General features: G+C 51.8%; 2 protein-coding genes across 7 annotated transcripts in view; one reads left to right on the forward strand and one right to left on the reverse strand.

Annotated features, from left to right (window-relative positions):
- DNAH1 (dynein axonemal heavy chain 1) overlaps positions 1 to 18,026 on the forward strand; it is a 66,332-nt gene that overhangs the window by 45,679 nt on the left and 2,627 nt on the right. Inside the window, exons 50-72 of the mRNA XM_088061735.1 lie at positions 998 to 1,206; positions 1,975 to 2,146; positions 2,476 to 2,667; positions 3,209 to 3,319; positions 4,371 to 4,556; positions 9,294 to 9,485; positions 9,941 to 10,108; positions 10,382 to 10,573; positions 10,993 to 11,124; positions 11,340 to 11,465; positions 11,901 to 12,020; positions 12,812 to 12,961; positions 13,368 to 13,528; positions 13,648 to 13,873; positions 13,960 to 14,155; positions 14,356 to 14,507; positions 14,992 to 15,192; positions 15,574 to 15,714; positions 16,084 to 16,242; positions 16,656 to 16,787; positions 16,970 to 17,140; positions 17,552 to 17,731; positions 17,809 to 17,985. Of these exons, the coding sequence (XP_087917861.1) occupies positions 998 to 1,206; positions 1,975 to 2,146; positions 2,476 to 2,667; positions 3,209 to 3,319; positions 4,371 to 4,556; positions 9,294 to 9,485; positions 9,941 to 10,108; positions 10,382 to 10,573; positions 10,993 to 11,124; positions 11,340 to 11,465; positions 11,901 to 12,020; positions 12,812 to 12,961; positions 13,368 to 13,528; positions 13,648 to 13,873; positions 13,960 to 14,155; positions 14,356 to 14,507; positions 14,992 to 15,192; positions 15,574 to 15,714; positions 16,084 to 16,242; positions 16,656 to 16,787; positions 16,970 to 17,140; positions 17,552 to 17,731; positions 17,809 to 17,985 (3,846 nt within the window). The remainder of the gene's footprint in view (positions 1 to 997; positions 1,207 to 1,974; positions 2,147 to 2,475; positions 2,668 to 3,208; positions 3,320 to 4,370; positions 4,557 to 9,293; positions 9,486 to 9,940; positions 10,109 to 10,381; positions 10,574 to 10,992; positions 11,125 to 11,339; positions 11,466 to 11,900; positions 12,021 to 12,811; positions 12,962 to 13,367; positions 13,529 to 13,647; positions 13,874 to 13,959; positions 14,156 to 14,355; positions 14,508 to 14,991; positions 15,193 to 15,573; positions 15,715 to 16,083; positions 16,243 to 16,655; positions 16,788 to 16,969; positions 17,141 to 17,551; positions 17,732 to 17,808; positions 17,986 to 18,026) is intronic.
- Positions 5,083 to 12,421, reverse strand: LOC148183216 (HAUS augmin-like complex subunit 3). 6 transcript variants are annotated; one of them, XM_088061737.1, is made up of 6 exons: positions 12,382 to 12,421; positions 10,355 to 10,500; positions 7,591 to 8,789; positions 6,996 to 7,423; positions 6,141 to 6,357; positions 5,083 to 5,732 (listed from the first exon to the last, which is right to left on the reverse strand). In XM_088061737.1, exons 2-6 carry the CDS (start codon positions 10,371 to 10,373, stop codon positions 5,481 to 5,483), a joined length of 2,115 nt encoding a protein of 704 aa, XP_087917863.1. In that variant the 5' UTR covers positions 10,374 to 10,500; positions 12,382 to 12,421; the 3' UTR covers positions 5,083 to 5,480. The 6 variants fall into 6 exon arrangements, with proteins under 6 accessions (XP_087917863.1, XP_087917862.1, XP_087917864.1 ...); XM_088061736.1 differs by having other exon boundaries at positions 6,996 to 7,426; positions 12,382 to 12,412; XM_088061738.1 differs by lacking the exon at positions 10,355 to 10,500 and having other exon boundaries at positions 6,996 to 7,426; positions 12,382 to 12,411.

The following is an 18,026-nucleotide window of genomic DNA, read 5'->3' on the forward strand; positions in this document are numbered from 1 at the left end:
ATAAAAGAGCCCCAGGGAAACTAGAGGTGGTGCATTTATTGCTAGAGGGTCTGTAGAGCTGTGTGTGAGTGGGTGGATTCTTCTCTTGCTCAAGGAAGCTTCTTTCAACTCCATCCAAGGGTTAGGTGGGTACATAGATTTTAGCTGTCTGAAACTAAGCACTGTTGGCCACTGATATTAGAAGTCCTAAGTAAAATGACTATTTTCCTTTTCAAAAAGAGAGTAGATTTAGGACCTTACGCCTGTTGGTTCCACAGGATAATGCTAGCTGTAACTGTAAACTGTAACTTGCTAATGAGTAGGCCAATTTCCACTTCTGGAATCACAGTTATGTTCCCCACAGGCTTTTTTACTGCCTTCATTATCATAGGAACCATTCCCTTGTGGCAGAGCCCTAAGCAGTGAGATGAGCATCAGTCAAATGCTACTTGTTCTTGCAGCCTTTTCCCTGCAGTGAGAAGCATATGTGGGAGCAAAGGGGCCCAGGAGGGTGAATTTAGTCAAGGAGATGGATGCTATGTATTTCTGATGTAGCAAAGGTGGAGAGGTGAGTGTAGCGCTGGAGGGAGATCGTCCCACAGACTGTGACACATCCCTACAATTACTCTGTCTCCCACATTGATAAGCTTTATTTTAATAATGAAGCGTTCTGTGCTGGAGGAACAAAGACCCGGAGCAACCAGGTGTCTGGGGTCTGACTGCAGAGGCAGGGAGCAAGAACCTGAGCTCAATTTGTCTGTAAAGAGACAGGGAATGGGCAGAAGGATGTTTGATCTCAAACACACCCTCCCACCCCTGAAATGGCTGAAATATGGCTGTTTAATTGGAAGTGCTGGACAAGAATTAGGGTGTGCCTTCCTGGAGCCAAATGATCACAAAAACTGTTTCTTATAACTGAGGCTGAGGGCTGTATTTATGCAGAAATTATCTCCATGGCATGTGAGACATGAGTTTCTTCTGACTTAAGAAACTGGGGTTTTTTTTACCATCTACTTAGATTAAAAGTGAATCCTTCCTCGAAGATATCAACAACTTGCTCAACTCTGGTGACATTCCCAACATTTACAATCCCGAGGACCAAGACCAGATCATGACAGCTATGAAGCCTGTTGTTCGAGATCTGGGGCAGCAGCCCACCAAGGCAAATTTGATGGCTGCATACACAGCACGGGTTCGCAGCAATATCCACATGGTCCTGTGCATGAGGTACAGTTCAGGCCTACAACTCCATGCTTTTACTGCTAATTATTCCCTGTATAATGGGATCTTTGTTTCCAAGCTCCAGACTTTGGAGAAGGAGGAAGAATAGGAGTATGGTTTGCATAACATCTTCCCTAAGACTAGGTTTTTAATTTTTTTATTTTTTTACACTTTGCTGGTCTCAAGATGAAGTTTTAATTTTTCAAGAGTATGATTATGTGTGATTCAGATGAAACACAAGAGAGCTCCTCCTTTCTGCACCATTGAGCCATTTGTTACAGACATATCTTGTTTGAATTTGGGGCTCAGTTGCACCATGTTTACCATGAATCTAATGCATAGTCCATAGCCAGCTTGCTCCCTTGCAGGAGGGATACCAGAAGGTACAGGGTACTCTAGTGCAAAAACAAGTAGAAATATCAGGGCCATGATTATGGTTTGGTGATGTGATCTCTGCACACACCTGCTTGAAATACACTTCAGAGCCCATTTATTTCTTATCCCTTAAGTGTTGTCCCTAGAGAGAGGTCCTACTACCCTACTACCATCTTAATACTTCCAAAATATCCCGAGCCAAGGAATGAGCTCAGACCTGCACCTTTCGGCATGCAGCTCACTGCCTGAACTTTCATTCCCCTTTTCCCTCCTTTCCTGGGTGTACTCCTGTCCCTCTTGCTCTGCAAGACTTCAGGGTGGTTCCATAGAGGGAAAGATATTTTGTCCTTGTATTTAGAGCCAGCTGTAACACATCTTCTCTGCACGCCTTGCCCCCAGCCCGATCGGAGAAGTGTTCCGCGCACGCTTGAGGCAGTTCCCCTCTCTTGTGAACTGCTGCACCATTGACTGGTTCAATGAGTGGCCTGCTGAAGCCCTGCAGAGCGTTGCCTCCTCCTTCCTGAATGAACTCCCACTTCTTGGTAGTGGTAATGACGATATCAACGGGATGGTATGTGCCACACTCGAGAATGCTCTGCTCCTATATGTTCAGTGTGCTGTGTCTCTGGCACACCTTCAGAAGTGTCCTACCCTGCAGCAGAAATGTTCTATGGCAGGATCATTCAAATGCAGAGCTGCAGAGCTTTTGTATGCCTTGAAACTGTCTTGGCCATTTGTCACCCCTCTATGGCACTAAAGCCCCCAGGCACACATAAGCTCTGCTGTGACTGTAGAGTTTGGTTCTTCATAAGCCCCTTTTGCTCTCTCTGGGCATCACATAGATTTGCCTTTCATGTGTTCAGTACTGAATAATATTGTTTCTTTCCTGTCCCCTTGTAGATTCAAGTATGTGTAGCAATCCACCAGAGTGTGGCAAAGAAATGTCAGTTGTTCCTAGCAGAACTGGGCAGACACAATTATATCACTCCCAAAAGCTACCTGGAGTTCCTCAGCATTTTCAGTTCCCTCATTGGAAGGAAGCAACAGGAACTGAAGACAGCCAAGAACAGGATGCAAAGTGGCCTAGACAAGGTTCGTCCCTCATACCTAGGAAAGTTTTGGGACAATCCCTTACACACTCTGAGCAGTGTATTTATAGCTGCAGAGATGCAGTGAGATGTCCTACACATGTCCTGTGCAACAGGAAAAAACTCAGGCTAAAGCAAGTGAGAGCTATGCTTTCTGCCAGGGCCAGTCTTTCTGAAGGTCTGCATCTGTAACAGCTCTAAAAGAATAATGAGCCCCAGTCTTTGGGGACCACAGACCTGCGTGTAGCTCAGCTCTCAGGATGTTCCTTGCTAACCTTGTAAAGCCCTCTAACAGAAACATTGTTCTGCTGTTTCATTGCCCTGAGCTTATGAAGTAATGACTAGCATGTGCAAGCAACATTAGGCAGTGCTGTTTATAAGCACACCACAGTGTCAGATTGTTGCTTAAACAGGAACCCCAGGGCAAGACCTGTGCTTTGCACAGCCCAGCACTTGGCAGGGAGCACCCTCCAGATCACCACAGCCCTTTCCTAGGGCGTTCCATGGCTGCTGCCCCTGCTCTTGACTCTGCTTTGCTCCCATAGCTCCTGCGAACAGCAGAGGATGTAGCGAAGATGCAGGAGGAGCTGGAGTCCTCCCGCCCTCTCCTGGCACAGGCAGCCAAGGACACCGAGGCAACCATAGAACAGATAAAGGTACCGCTGCTGGGCAGCCCTGCACTTCCTAACTGACTGCTCAGACTGGACTGGACACAAGCTGGAGAGGCCTGGCAGGGATTGTGCAAAATCCTGCTTGATCAGAGGTAAAACGCCTCAGACTGGCAGATGTTTGTGCAGAGCTGCCCTGACAGCAAAAGCTGCCTCCTGCTGGGGTCCTGCTCTGCTGCTGGTGAGCACCAATTGCAGAAGCGATGGCTCCCGTGTTTTTGTCTGAAACCACCACCCAGGGGTCAGTCAGCCGAGCTCCCAGGCCCTTGCAAGTACAGTCTAGCAACACTAACACAATCCTCAGGTGGCCTGAGCAGCTCTAAGCCAGATTCATTGTTGAACAGGATCACTCCTCCACATCCCAGTCCCAGGGAGCTGATCCAGCTGCACCCTGCCCCCCAAACCTCAGAGATCATCACACAGTCACTCATGCCACTTCAGAAGAAGGAACTGTTCTGTGCTGGCTGTCCCTGCCTTCTCTCCTTGTGTTCCTTGCTGCCTGTCTCCTCCTGTGGGATGGCCACACTGGGACAGAGTGAATAGGGACACAAACAATACAGCTCTGCATGGAGAGGGGAGCCTGCAGTCACCTAAATTCCCACATAGCAGATAAGGATTTGGCTGTATTCCACATTTCCTTCACGCCTCTTTATAGTGTATTAACCCTTGAGGTATGCAGAAGTGGCAGTTTCAGAAACAAACCCCTAAGCATATCTTCCCATTCCTCAATCTCCCTACAGATTTGCAGCCCTATGCATCCTCTACTTGTGCCAGTAGGAAAATGGCTAGAACAGCTAATTCCTGCAAGACTAACATAATTCCATACATAGCCAGAGCTGGCACTTATGGATGTTTTATACAGGCTGACAAAACCCTTCTCCCATTATGGTGCAAGAAGGGCATCCCCTGCAGCAGTTAGGTCCCTGAGATGTGCTTGAAGAAGACACACATGCTGCCAGGACAGCTGTGATCCTTTCCTAGCAGTGCCAAGCCAAGCTCTGCCTCCAGCATGCTTCTGAGGCTGTCTCTGCTATTGCAGGTGGACACAGCTGTGGCTGAAAAGACAAGAAGTGCTGTGCAGGCTGAGGAGGCCAAGGCCAATGAGAAAGCTCAGACAGCCCAAGCCATTGCAGATGATGCTCAGAAGGACTTGGATGAAGCCCTCCCAGCCCTGGATGCTGCTCTTGCCAGCCTGAAGAACCTCAACAGAAATGATGTTACAGAGGTAACTGTGTCAAGTGAGAGGGTGGCAGAGCCAAGTCTGGTCAAGGACAGCATCTCCCTTTGCAGCAATTCCCTTTCAATAGGCTTGCAACATCGCCAGCCTTTTCCTCCATCCATCCCCCTGGGCTCACTCTGGGCATGCAGCTTCTCACCTTCACTCCTTCAGATGCAAATTGAAGGGCAGAAAGGCAGTAAATGGCCCCTGGGTGTTTCCAGCATGTCCTGGAGAGGCTATGGAGGAGGGCTCACCCCACTGCCTGTCCATGGGATTATGCAGCAGGTATCACCAAGCAGCCCCAACTACTGCCTGTGGAGCACAGGGACAGAGCTGGCAGCACCCTGAACCTGCAGGCTCTTTGAAAAGGGACCCACCACAGGCAGAGAAGAGGCAGTAGGCTGAATTCAAGGCATACTGGCTTGAAATAGGCTAGTGAGAGAAAGAAGGGTGATTCTGAGCCTGCAAAGCATCACAGCCCATAGCCAAGATAGAAGTCAATAAGTACAGATTTCACCACACAGGGACAAGCTTATTGCTCTGCAGTTGAGTAACAGACCTTTTTATTCTCCCAAAACCACACAAAACCCCTTTCCTCAGAAAGTGGGGAAAGACACAGACAGTGTTGGTCCACTTGCCCCCAGCACCCATCATCTTGTAGAGCTGGCATGAGAAGTGTCTTGTCTATCCAAGGCTTCCAATGCCACAAGATGCATCAATTTCTTACACATCATCTAAACCAGCCCCCAGAAACTCTGTACTTAAGGATTAATCTCCTAGTTTCTATTAAATCCAGCTGCCAGGTCATGGCCCAAGTAACCTGTCACCAGAGTAGAGACCACCAGACTTCTCTCTCAGTCTAGAATTAAGGACCCAGCCCAACCAAAAGAGGACACCACTACTGTGGCAGGGAACAAGGATCCCTTTGACCTACTCCTTTCCATAGGGGAGCTCCCTCTGTGGTCTCTTGGAGGAAGCTGATGCCTGCTTCTCCAGCTCCTCTACTGCCTCTCGCAGCCGACCCTCATTGCAGTAAAAATGCACATAAAGGTTGCGCTCTGCCTGCAGGATGGGGTTCTCCAGAGACCTGTGCTTGATCTCCAAGTCACTCAGGAGATCTGTCAGCTTTTGGTAGAGGTCATCCTGCATGATGATCAACTGCTGCATCAGCTTGGAGATCTCCTAAGGGAGAGAGTCCAAACTCATGTGAATATGGAGAAATAAGGGTATTTTCTTAATATCTGTGGAACAGCTCAGCCCCCCAGAAACAAACTAGCCACCCAGCTTTGGCCTCCAAACCCTCCCAGTCCAAGGAGCAGAGGTGGCTTACTGGGAGACCTTGGCTAAGGAATCCCAATCTCAGCCCTGAACAGTACATGTGAGACAGTGAGAATCACCTTTGTTCCATAGCCAGCCAGTGCCTCACTGGATGGTTTTTGGGACAAGGCAAGGATCAGGCCAACTTCCCCTCCCTCTGTGGCTGACAAGCAGCAAGGTCTCTCCCCTGCACCCAGGGAGGATGGCAGAGGGCTCCCTGTGCTCACCTGCTGCCACCCAGCATGGCCCAGGGGAGGAGGAGTGCTTCCTTACCGGCGAGGAGAGCTGCAGCTGGTTGGAGCTGTTGTACAGTTGGTGGTACAACACCTCTATGGAGGACTCCAGGGCAGACACCTGGGGCATAGGACCTTCCAGCTGGGCTTCCAGTGCCTTCTTGTCCTGAAACAGCTGGGAGCACTTGGCTGCCATGGCCTCATAGCTGCGGAAGGGTTGCTGCTCCTGATCTTTCCCCATCAGCATGTCCCATAGCCTGTGAGAGGGGAAAGCCAGCCAGGGCTGTGAGTAGAGCACCAGTAGTGAGAAAGAACAGGGCTCTGAGGTTGGTGTACACTGTAAGACTGGGATACAAGCTGATGTGTGTCAGCAATGAGTGGACAGCCATTCCTGGTGAGCATCCCATGTCCTGGAGCTCTGGGAAGAGCACCATAAAGGACCAGGCTGGCTCAAGAGCCAGTGTGTGATTTCTTTTTGCCAGACACCAGCTACTCCAAATCTGTGTGGGGAAGACTGAGAAGACCCAGTCGATACAGGACACCTAGTCAGAGAAAGGTCTTGCTCTAAACAGCCTGTGCTTTCTTGTGGCTCTCCGTCTCCATGGCTGAAGACTTGCCTCTACACTCTCTACATCAACATTTGAGAAGAAACTTCTGTTCTCTGTACTCGTTCCATTCTCCCAGCCCATACTTTGCTTCATCAGTCCAAGCCAGCCAGAAAGAAGCAGATCTGGGGGATTTCACACCACCATGGAGTTCACAGTGGCTCTGCACTGGCAGAATAGCACTGCTAGTCTATCTGGTAGCTTGGGTCTGCTGCCTGTCTCGGCCATTCCCATGCCACTGTCCCAACAACTAGTTCGTTCTTCAAGCTCAGACCCTCCCAGGCCCTTACCGTATAGCAGTGAGGTCTTTGGGGCTTATCCATTTGTGTGGATGACCCTTCTGGGAGGGCCTGAAGTAGTTCTTCTGCTCCTGCAGCCTGGTCTGGGATTCCCTTGTCATGGTTTCGATCTTCTCCAGCCAAGCAGCCTGCTGTTCCAGCTCCTTTCTCTCCCGTTTCAGCTGGAGCTCCAGCAGATCCAGGCGGCTGTGCTGGCTCAACAGCCATGCAGCTGCCTCCTCCTGCCTCCTGGCAGTGTTCTGGAGGCGGGAAACTTCCAGGCTGAAGTACTTGTGCAGGATGGGCAGGTGAAAGCGGCGAGCCTCTGCCTTCAGCAGGGGCGGCAGCTGGCGTGTCAGAGCCTGCCTGATGTCAAAACGCAGGGTGTGAAGCTGCCTCTGGAGCATGGCAGCCTGGCTCTGGAGCTCAGCCTCGGCTGCCTGCTGTGCAGGGAGACACAAAACAGGCTGGTGACACTGCGCTGCCTGACTCTGCCACCCCCTCCCAACTTGTCAGCTCTGCTCCAGTGGTCAGCAGGAGGGACTGCCTGTGCCACAGGCAGACCCTTCCACATAAGATGGTGGAGAAATGGGTGCACTGTCCCTACCTGGTTATCCTCAAGAGATTCCAGAGTCCTCTGGGCCCACTCCAGAGCAGCACGGGTGCCTTCCACCTTTGCTGCTGTGACTATAACCTCCCTCCGGGCACAGATATGTGCTGTCTCTATTCGGCCCAGCTCCTTCCAGAAGCTGTCTTGGTCCTCCAGCAGCTCCTCTTCATCAGTCCCAAGACATTTTGGCATTGATGTTTTCTTGGTGTCCCTTCTCTCTGTGACTTCCTGGCTGCCATCTCTCTCATTCCCTCCCTCCACTAGGAGCTCTGCTGTTGAGCCTTGGACCGATATTCCCCAGCTTACTGGTGCCACCCCCCACGGTGTCTTAGTGCATTCTTGATAAGGAGCTCCTCTTCTTTCTTCTGGTATTTCACAGTATGAGTCCATTTGTGCCTCAGCCGCCAACCCTTCCTTCAGGCTGCTCTTGCCTTGTGCACTTGCTTCCCAAGCATCTGGAGCCTGAACACTATCTGGTAGGACCTGCTGGATGAAGCTCTCAAATACATCAGTGGCCTGTTGTTCTTGCTCCAGGTAAGGAGCAAGATCTATCTGGCACAGCCATGTTGGCAGCTGGCCCATCCCCATGTTCCCATGACACTCTGACACCTGCTTTGAAGCCTTGCTGACCTGGCTCAAGACAGCTCTGGTTTTGAAGATCTTTGCTTTCAGGTTTATATGAGCCATCCTCAACTCCTGCTTCACTGCTTTCTCCTTCTCCTCCAAATACTTGTGCTCCTGCTGCAGCTTGTTTGTCCAAGCCAACAGCTTCCTGTACCTCCAGAGCTGGCAGTCACGATAGTGCTTCAGCTCCTGAAGCTTCTGCTGCAGGGCCTCTTGAGAGGGCCCTTCATCCACTATTGAGCTCGGGAGCTGCGGGACATGGCAGCACATCCGCAGGGCCTCCTCCAGGGCATCGCCTTCCAGGATGGGCTTGCCTGCAGCCAGCAGGGCCTCATAGGCCTCCACCTCAGCTGGGCTCAGCACATTCTCCTTACCAACTGTGCTGCAGAACCACTCGAGGAATTGCTTTGTCTCAGGGCAGTCAAAGAGACACTCAAAGTCCTTTTCACAGAGGGTGTCTGCATGGGGGTAGATCAGCCTCAGCGTTGCCATAAAGTCCGCTGCTCTGTTGACAGTGTCCAGTGAGAAGGCCTGGGAAAATCTCCGGCTGAACATGGCAAGGATGGTCAGCACTAGAAGGGAAAAAGCAGGAGTCATCCTCAGAGGTTCTGACACCCACAGTCATCTCTCAAGGGTGCTGCAGCAGCACTCCGAGGTGCCTGATGGAGGGGAGACTCAAGCAGGTCCTCCACAAGTGCTGAAGACCAGCTCATTGCTGTGGTGGGGTAGAAAACAAATGAGAGCCCATAGAACAAGGGGGAAAGCTTGCCTGTGCCCCATTTCCATACAGCCTTCTCCTAGGGCCATGCAGATTTAGCTCCTTCACCAAGATCTATTCAGCCCATAGGGACACACCTATTAGAGTAGCAGAGCAGGCTTTTTCAGCCTACATTTCTCCATGCCCTTTCTGATAACCAGCTTTCCCTTCAACTGCCTCTGTCCTTCCTGCTTGTGTATTGCATCCTCTAAGTATCCTATCTCTGGTCCCAGTCTCCTCTGTCCCAGCTGAGGGAGGGATGAACACCCCATGTCCCGGAGAATCAGGTTAACCCACTGTTTCCATTTGGCGTTTGCAGGTACGAGCCCTACAGCGGCCTCCCCCTGGTGTGAAGATTGTGATTGAAGCTGTCTGCATTATGCATGGAAAAAAGCCCAAAAGGGTGGCAGGAGAAAAGATAGGCACCAAGGTGGATGATTACTGGGAGCCAGGCAGGGCCCTCCTCCAGGACCCAGTGCAGTTCCTGAACAGCCTGTATGATTATGATAAGGTAAGAAGAGGTAGAAGGAAGCTGTGACTGGGATCAGGTATTGCCTCACAGACATCCTTCTCACAACAGTAACAAATTGAGCTCCTTGTGGGCAACACCCTTCAACAACACCAAGGATGAGGGTGTATTTGGCCTGGAAGCCCTCATGGGAGTTGGGTGTACATCATTGCCTTGGGCAATGGGACCCAGACACACAAGTCTTCACATTCTGGCCCGCTGCTCTTTTGTGTGGAGGAGCTAGATGGAAGTTGTATGGGAAGGGATTTACCCAATCCCGCAGTTGTGGCTCCCAGACCTCAACATGCAGCCATTTGATTCCTCTTGCTCCAGTGTGATGCCTTGACCATCCTGTCAGGTCCTGGGATGCTGCTGCCTTTGGGGGAAGCCCTTAGGAGATCAGTGATGAGCATGCTGGAGATCTGACTGAGGAGTCTCTCCCCTACCGTTCTTGACAGGACAATATTCCAGACAGTGTGATCAAGGCCATCCAGCCCTACATTGACAACGATGAGTTTCAGCCAGCTGCCATTGCCAAGGTCTCCAAAGCCTGTACCTCCATCTGCCAGTGGGTGCGTGCCATGCACAAGTACCACTTTGTGGCCAAGGTCGTGGAGCCCAAGCGGGTAAGAGACTCTGTGACCCAGTTGCTTTTGGTGTTTGGGAACACAGTAATAGCAGCTCCCTTCTGCAGGAGATGCTGGGAATCACCACATTCTGCAAGTCAGAACGTAACACCTTTGTCACCCAGGGACTGGATTGACTGAGATATCAGTAGATAACACTTATCAACAAGCACTTTCATGGAAAACAACCTTTGCTCCAAAATCTCTGGGTTTTGGGGGAATAGCCTGGCTCCATACCCGACATACCCTCTGTTTCCTTGTGCATCTCCCCAGCAAGCCTTGCAGGAGGCAGAGGAGGACCTGCGTGCCACTCAGCTGGTCCTGGACGAAGCTAAGCAACGCCTGAAGGCGGTTGAAGATGGCATTGCCGCCCTGCAAGCCAAGTACGAGGCCTGCAAAGCCAATAAGGAGGAGTTGGAGAGAAAGTGTGAGCAGTGTCTGGAGAGATTGGCCCGTGCTGATGTGGTAAGGGACAGAGCTGGGTTCTGCCTGCTTAAATGAGGTAGCTCAAGTTCAGATCAAGCAGCACAGTGGTGAAAACATCCTTGTGCCTGCAGCTCATGACAATCCTAGGCTGAAGCTACCTGGCCTGATCTCAGCAGCTCAACAGGACTGGAAAGCTAAGCTAGCCAGGCACTGATGTAAAAAGCTGCTGTCTCCCTGTGCACAGTTTCCTCAGCTGACAATGGGTCTCCAGGACAGCTGAGAGCAGCCCAGTAACCCCAGGACTGAGTGCTTAAAGCCAGGAACAGAATTCAAATATGTCAGGGGCCACCCCAACCTCTGGTCACCAAAGTCACCTGCAGCATTGCCTAGAGAGCAGCAGATCCAGGACACAAGGTTAAACCACACAGCAGCTCTCACACATGCAACTTATCCCACAGCTCATCAACAGCTTGGCTGATGAGAAGGTGCGCTGGCAGGACACTGTGGAGAGCCTGGATGACAAAATCAGCAACAGCTCTGGGGATGTGCTGGTTGCAGCTGGCTTTGTGGCCTACCTGGGCCCTTTCACAGTAAGTCTGCGGTGCTCAGCACTCAGTTTTCAGCTCTGCTGTCCTGCCTAGGGAGAAAGGAATAGGACACAAGGGTTTGAGATCCCTCCAGGATCTCTCTCCACTTGTGCCAGCGGCTGCACAGGGCTCATTTGAATGGGAACAGGGTGGTTTAGATACTCTCAACAGACCAGCTGCAACTTAAAGAAAAGCTATGATGGTGTTTCTCATGGCAGGGAGACTACCGTGCAGCACTGTGCACCGAGTGGATGACAGAGCTGGTCCAAAACAACATTCCTCACAGCGATGATGCAAGCCTCATCAACACCCTTGGAGACCCCGTGGAAATCCGCTCCTGGCAGGCAAGTTGCAAAAAAGCCCAAACCAAATTCTTGAGGAAGAAGAGGCCTCAGGTAAAGACTTAAACAATCAGCTCACCACTCAGCAGGATCACCTGAACCAAAGGACAGGCCCCAGACCAAGTGGCTGGATAATGGCCAAGTATCTCCACGCCACAGAACTGGAATTGCTTCCAGGCCTGGGCAGCAGAAAAGAGGGTATCAGCCTGGACCTGTAAGGCTTGTCCTTCACAATCCCCAGGCCCAGAGCCAAGCTCTGGCCATAGCCTGCCCTAGCCTGCCCCCACAGCACAGCCCCATCCCAGGGCTTAGCTGCTGGCAGAGGTACCTTCACCACCATCTCCTGTCCACCCACAGGGAGCACTCAGGGGTTAGGGCTTCTCTCTGGTCACCTATGTGCACTACCAGGTGTCTCAACAACTTTTTCTACCCTGTTAGATTGCTGGTTTACCCAATGATGCCCTGTCTGTGGAGAATGGGGTAATAACTCGATTCTCCCTGCGCTGGACTCACTACATAGACCCACAAGGACAAGCAAACAAATGGATCAAGAATCTGGTAAGAGCTGAGGGGCTGAAAGCCAGGTCTACCAGGATAGGGGAAACAGCTTTCTATCAGGAGCTATGCAGAGCAGCCTCAGGCTTTGGACTCTAGAGCTGCAAAACTCCATGCTGTGCCAGCCCAAGCTATCCACCACCAGACAGTCTCCACATCCACATTCATCCCAGGTGAGTTTCCTGTCTCAGAGAAATGGGTACAGGGCAGGAGGAGCCCTCATGTAAGCAAGCAAGGCATCAGATTCCCACTCTGGCTCTCCACTAATATTCTGGGAGACTCCACCTCACAAAATATCATCAGCATCTCCTATAATGGTTTTCAGGCTTCTAGGAGAGAGAGGGAGGGATCAGGGTAGCATTACCTGACTGTCAAGCAGTCTCTACTATCAAAGTGCTGAAAACACTAACTACTACCTCTTTGGCCCTTTTGAAGGATCAGGCAGGAGGCTGAGGCAGCTGCTCCTGTTTTGCTCTGAGGGCTTTTCCCACCCACCTGCTGTCATTTTGCAAGCTCTGCCCTGAATTAGCAGTGTGGGGCTCCAGATAGGTCTAGCTCTGTGAAGGACATTGTCCCTGTTTCCCCCCTTTTCCGCTGCCTCATTGAGCTGTCTCTAGTGCCTGCTGATGTGGGATAAACTTGCCAAAACAGCCAAAGTATAGCTGAGCAAGAAAATGTATTTCTTCTGCCCCAGGGAACTAAACCAGTCCAGTGAGAGGTGTACTGTGCACCTGAGCTGGATGTGAAGGTGACAGGACACCACAGAAACCCTGTCCTCCCCTGCTGCCTTTCAGGAGAGGACAAACAGCCTGGAGGTGGCCAAGCTGAGTGACCGTGACTTCCTCTCCACTCTGGAAAACACCATTACTTTTGGGAAGCCCTTCCTGCTGGAGAATGTCGGCGAGGAGCTAGATCCAGTCCTTGAGCCTGTCCTGCTGAAAGAGGTCCTATGTCTTACCTCGGCAAGGAGGGCAGTGGGTACCTGGCTGAGCTGTGAGGGGCCAGCTGGCCAGGGTGCCATGGGCTGTGGTGTGTTCATGGGTCTCTGTGGGCAGGCAGAACTCACGTGAATGAGTGAGTGCCATGCCTTGGCCAGGGTTCTAACAAATTGACAGCCTCCTGCACACGCTGGCCTTCTGCCAGCAGGCATCTCTGCCTGGGAGGCAGGGCCATGAAATACAACTGCTGGCTTCACAGTCAGGCCTTTAGTTCCACAGGGAAGCTTGGAGCTCCTCTGTCCTGAGAGCCTTCAGATTCCCTCCTCACTGCAGAGCCCAGGGCACAGAAGGATGTCTTCCCTCACAATAATTAGCCATCCCAGCCTTACTGTATTGTCCTTCTCTGGTACAGACCTTCAAACAGCAAGGCAGCACCGTGCTGAAGCTGGGGGATACAGTGATCCCCTACCATGATGATTTCAAGATGTACATCACCACCAAGCTGCCCAACCCTCACTATAGCCCCGAGGTCTCCACAAAGCTCACCCTCATCAACTTTACCCTCTCACCCAGGTACCTGCTTTTACCCCATTAGTTGCCCATGCTGCTCAGACTCATTCCTTGCAGTCCTCAGACCCTTGGGCACGTTGCCCCCTCACCTGCCACCCTCACTTCCATGACTTTTGTTGTAGTGGCTTGGAAGACCAGCTGTTGGGAGAAGTGGTGGCTGCAGAGCGACCTGACTTAGAAGAAGACAGAAACCAGCTAATTGTTAGCAACGCCCAGATGCGTCAGGAACTAAAGGAGATAGAAGATCAGATCCTGTATCGGCTCAGCACTTCTGAAGGAAACCCTGTAGATGACTTGGAGCTCATCAAAGTGTTGGAGGCATCCAAGCTGAAGGCAGGAGAGATCCAGGTCAGAAGCGAAAGGTGCTCTCCTCGCTGCAGCTGTGCATCCCCTGCCAGCACTCCAATAGCTATAACATTGCTTCTGTCCTCCAGGCCAAGGTTGTGGTGGCAGAGCAGACAGAGAAGGACATCAACATCACCCGCATGCAGTATGTGCCTGTGGCTGTCCGCTCGCAGATCCTCTACTTCTGTGTCTCAGACCTGTCCAACGTGGACCCCATGTACCAGTATTCGCTCGAGTGGTTCCTCAACATCTTCCTCCTGGGGATCCGTAACTCTGAGAAATCAGGTGCCTGCCCAGAACAGCCCCCTCCTTTCCTGTCCCTCACCCCACATCTGCACACAGTCTGTGTGTGAGAGCAGCATCTGTCCTTCCCAGGCAGGGTGGGGGTGTGCCTCTGTGAGCAGGAACCCAGAGCTGACATGGAGAGCACCCTCCATGTCCCCCATGGCACCCAGCACCCTTGTCTGGTTGTTGCCTTTTTTCAGAGGTGCTGACGGAGCGGGTGGAGAACATCAACAACTACATCACCTTCAGTCTCTACTGCAACGTGTGCCGCAGCCTCTTCGAGAAGCACAAGCTCATGTTTGCCTTCCTGGTCAGCGCCCGGATTCTGATGAACGAGGGGAAGATCGATATGGTGAGCAAGTCACCTTAGTCCTTGAAGGGATCCCGTCAGGGCAGCTCAAGCACAGCCTGTTCAGCCTAGAATTGTGTGCTGGGTGGAAAAGGAGCCTCGTTCCCTGGGGTTAGAAACAGGCTTGGCAGCCTGCTGGACAAACAAAGGGCCTCTATCATTATTCAGCTTTCAAACCATTCTCTATGTCTACATGCAGAGCTGCCTAGCCTGAATCACCTGCAGCTTTTGCCAGTTTCCTGCCAGACTGCTGCAAAGGTTAATGAGTTCAGAGAGAGCAGGCAGGGGTTAGCAGAGAGTGGCAGCTGAGCAGTCACTATGTTGATCTCACCAGACCCTCCAGCTCAGTTACCCCTTGACACACACACACACCTGGCAGGAGAGCAGCCAGGAGGATACTATGGGATTTTAATTGGATATGGCACCATATGCCTTGGGCTCAGGTGGGTAGGCTGTTATCCATGACCAAATCGTATCCGGTTCCCAGGATGAGTGGCGATACCTGCTGTCAGGAGGGGCCATAAAGGAGATGAAGGACAACCCAGCTCCAGCCTGGCTGAATGAGAGAGCATGGGGAGACATCCTGGCCATGAGCAGCCTGAAGAATTTCTCTGGCTTCGACAACGATTTTGCAGACAACCTTGAAGGGTTCAGGACCATTTTTGACAGCCACAAACCTCACAGGCAAGTGTCCCCTGTTTTGTTAGCTTAGCTCTACTGCACATTACATCCTTGGGAAAGCAAGAATAGCTGATATAACCACAGTGCCAGCTCTGCTCGCAGTGCCATGCAAGGGAAAGGATGAGGCACTGCCTTGTCTCTTAAGGGGTGACCTTTGCTTGCCTGAGGCAGAGCCTTATCCCAGCAGTATTTGCTGCTTTCCCATTGGAAGCAGTTCTGGCTTGCCTGCTGATGGTTTCAGAGCTACAGACAACAACCTTAGCCAAGGGACTGGAAGGCCCTTATCCCTTATGAAGCCCCAATGGCTGCCTGCAGGCAACTTGGGTACTTGTAGAGTGTGGGATCTGTCAGATTCCCCCAAAATGTATCCTAATTGCTTTGCAGAGAGCCTTTGCCCGGGAAATGGGAAGATGGCCTTGATCCCTTCCAGAAGCTGCTGGTTCTGCGGTGTCTGCGTGGAGACAAGATCACCAATGCCATGCAGGACTTTGTGGTGCTGAACCTGGATCAGCGCTTCATCGAGCCGCAGGTAACCAGCCAAGAGCAGGTGCTGGTGGGGGCAGGAATGGAGCAGGAGGCCTTGAGCTTGTGATAAATGGGCCACCTTGTCCCCCTCTGTCTTAAATGAGGGATAGCCTTTCTGATGTCCACCAGTTAGACCACACTAGGAGGGGGCAGATACTGCAGGGGTACAAGGGGAGAGTTTGAATGACAAATGGGAAAGTGGTTCATGCCCTGACCTTAATGCAGCCAGAGGAGAGCTCTACATGGTCCTCACTGACATGTTCCTGGCCTTGGCACCCAAGAGGATGCTGGAGCCTTGGAGGAGAGCTGGAGGCCAGGAAAGCTGAGGAGGTTCCACTACGGCCTCTCCACTCTAACCAACTCTCTGTTGCAGACCACTGACCTCTCAGTCGTGTTTAAGGAGTCCACTGCCACCACTCCCCTGGTGTTCGTGCTGTCCCCAGGCACTGACCCTGCTGCTGACCTCTACAAGTTTGCTGAAGAAATGAAGTTCACACAGAAGCTCTCTGCCATTTCTCTGGGCCAAGGACAGGTAAGGTGTCAGTGCATACCTGAAACAGCAGTGCCCTGGCACTCGTATCAACCTCACCAAGCTCCAAATAGGTCAAACACTTGCAGCACTGTGAAAACACCCTCGTGCCCCAGAGTCCTTACTCACCAGCCTTCTGCTTCTACTCCCTTGGGGTGGGAGCTGCAGCAGCTCCCACTCCAGTGCCTTCCTGAATCTATCTGCAGTTCTTCTATTCCCTCCACCCTCCCTCACAGACTGGTAAAAGCTGTAAAAAAACTTTTCTGTGCCATCAAACAGCAAAGATCCAGCTGAGACATGGGGCCAAAGCCAGGCCATAGTTTTGGACAGTGGTCCTTCCACCCAGCTCCAGCCTCCCTGTCCTGCTCAGCAGGCCATGGGAGGGGTCTCTGAGCTCTCCCTCTCTGCCTCTGCAGGGCCCCCGTGCTGAAGCCATGTTGCACAGTGCCATGGAGCAGGGCAACTGGGTCTTCTTCCAGAACTGCCACCTGGCCCCCAGCTGGATGCCCTCACTGGAGAGACTCATTGAGGGTATTGACCCCGGCAAGGTGAGATGTTTTACTGAGCAGGTGCCCACTTTGAGGATAACAGGAGGCTGGAGCCTGGGAGGAGCCCAGCTCTTGTTCAGACCCATACATAGGCTCCTCATAGAACCAGAGGGTCAGTGCAGGAGCAGCTGCAGGGGCTGTGTCTGCACCCTCTGAGCACTTGTTGCTTTCTGGACTTCCAGGTGCATCCAGACTTCCGCCTCTGGCTCACCAGTCTGCCAAGCAACCACTTCCCTGTGTCCATTCTCCAGAATGGCTCCAAGATGACCATTGAGCCCCCCCGTGGTGTCAAGGCCAACCTGCTCAAGTCCTACATTAGTTTCAGTGATGACTTCTTGAATTCCTGCTCCAAGGTAAGACCCAAATCGTGCTTTGGTTTGTTGGCCCCATTCCATGCCTGCTTCAATATTTGCTTTCCACCTGGATGTTGCTCCTCTCCAGGCATAGATCTTCCTTCCCATTAGAGAATCCATGTGCTAGGGAAGGAGGCGTTTCTCATAAACTCACATCTGTGAAGAGCCACTTGGAAGTTTTGAGAAACAGTATTTTGGAGGCCTGGCATAAAACACTTGCAAGCTCTCTTCAAGCAAGGAGTGAGCCATGGCCTTCCCCAGCACAGCAGCCTGACAGAGGTTCCCCCCTCTCCAAGCTCCAGTTGATGTTTCTGACTTGGCACATTTGCTCTGCCAGGTCCCAGCAGGACCTGACTCCCTCTAAGGATGTCCCCTCCCAAGCTGAGCAACTTCTCTCCCTGCTTCCCACAGGTCACAGAGTTTAAATCCTTGTTGCTGTCACTTTGCTTCTTCCATGGGAACATGCTGGAGAGGAGAAAGTTTGGGCCTCTGGGGTTCAATATCCCCTATGAGTTCACAGACGGAGACCTCCGCATCTGCATCAGTCAGCTGCTCATGTTCTTGAACGAATATGCAGAAGTTCCCTACAAGGTGAGAGCTGCCCCTCCTACAAGGGAATAGGTTCATGATGCAGACATGGATCAGAGCCATGGTGGGGTCTCTTGCAGGTTCTGAAATACACAGCTGGGGAGATCAACTACGGCGGCCGGGTGACCGATGACTGGGACCGGCGCTGCATCATGAGCATTTTGGAAGATTTCTACAAACCTGAGGTTTTAAGTCCTGACTTTGTCTATTCTGAATCAGGTATCTACAAGCAGATCAGTACCTCTTCTGACCTCAGTGTAAGTACTCAAGTCACAAATTGCAGCTCATAGATCCAGGG

Source organism: Pseudopodoces humilis, chromosome 13 (assembly GCF_049639895.1).
Source record: "Pseudopodoces humilis isolate 2021_Gansu_Grassland_sample_001 chromosome 13, ASM4963989v1, whole genome shotgun sequence".
NCBI lineage: Eukaryota > Metazoa > Chordata > Aves > Passeriformes > Paridae > Pseudopodoces > Pseudopodoces humilis.

Coding starts and splice junctions, on each gene's coding strand:
- LOC148183216 (XM_088061736.1), bottom strand. Junction 7,427..7,590: donor AATCTCTTGAGGATAACCAG/GTAGGGACAGTG, acceptor CTCCCTGCACAG/CAGGCAGCCGAGGCTGAGCT. Junction 5,733..6,140: donor AGCTGCAGCTCTCCTCGCCG/GTAAGGAAGCAC, acceptor TCTCTCCCTTAG/GAGATCTCCAAGCTGATGCA.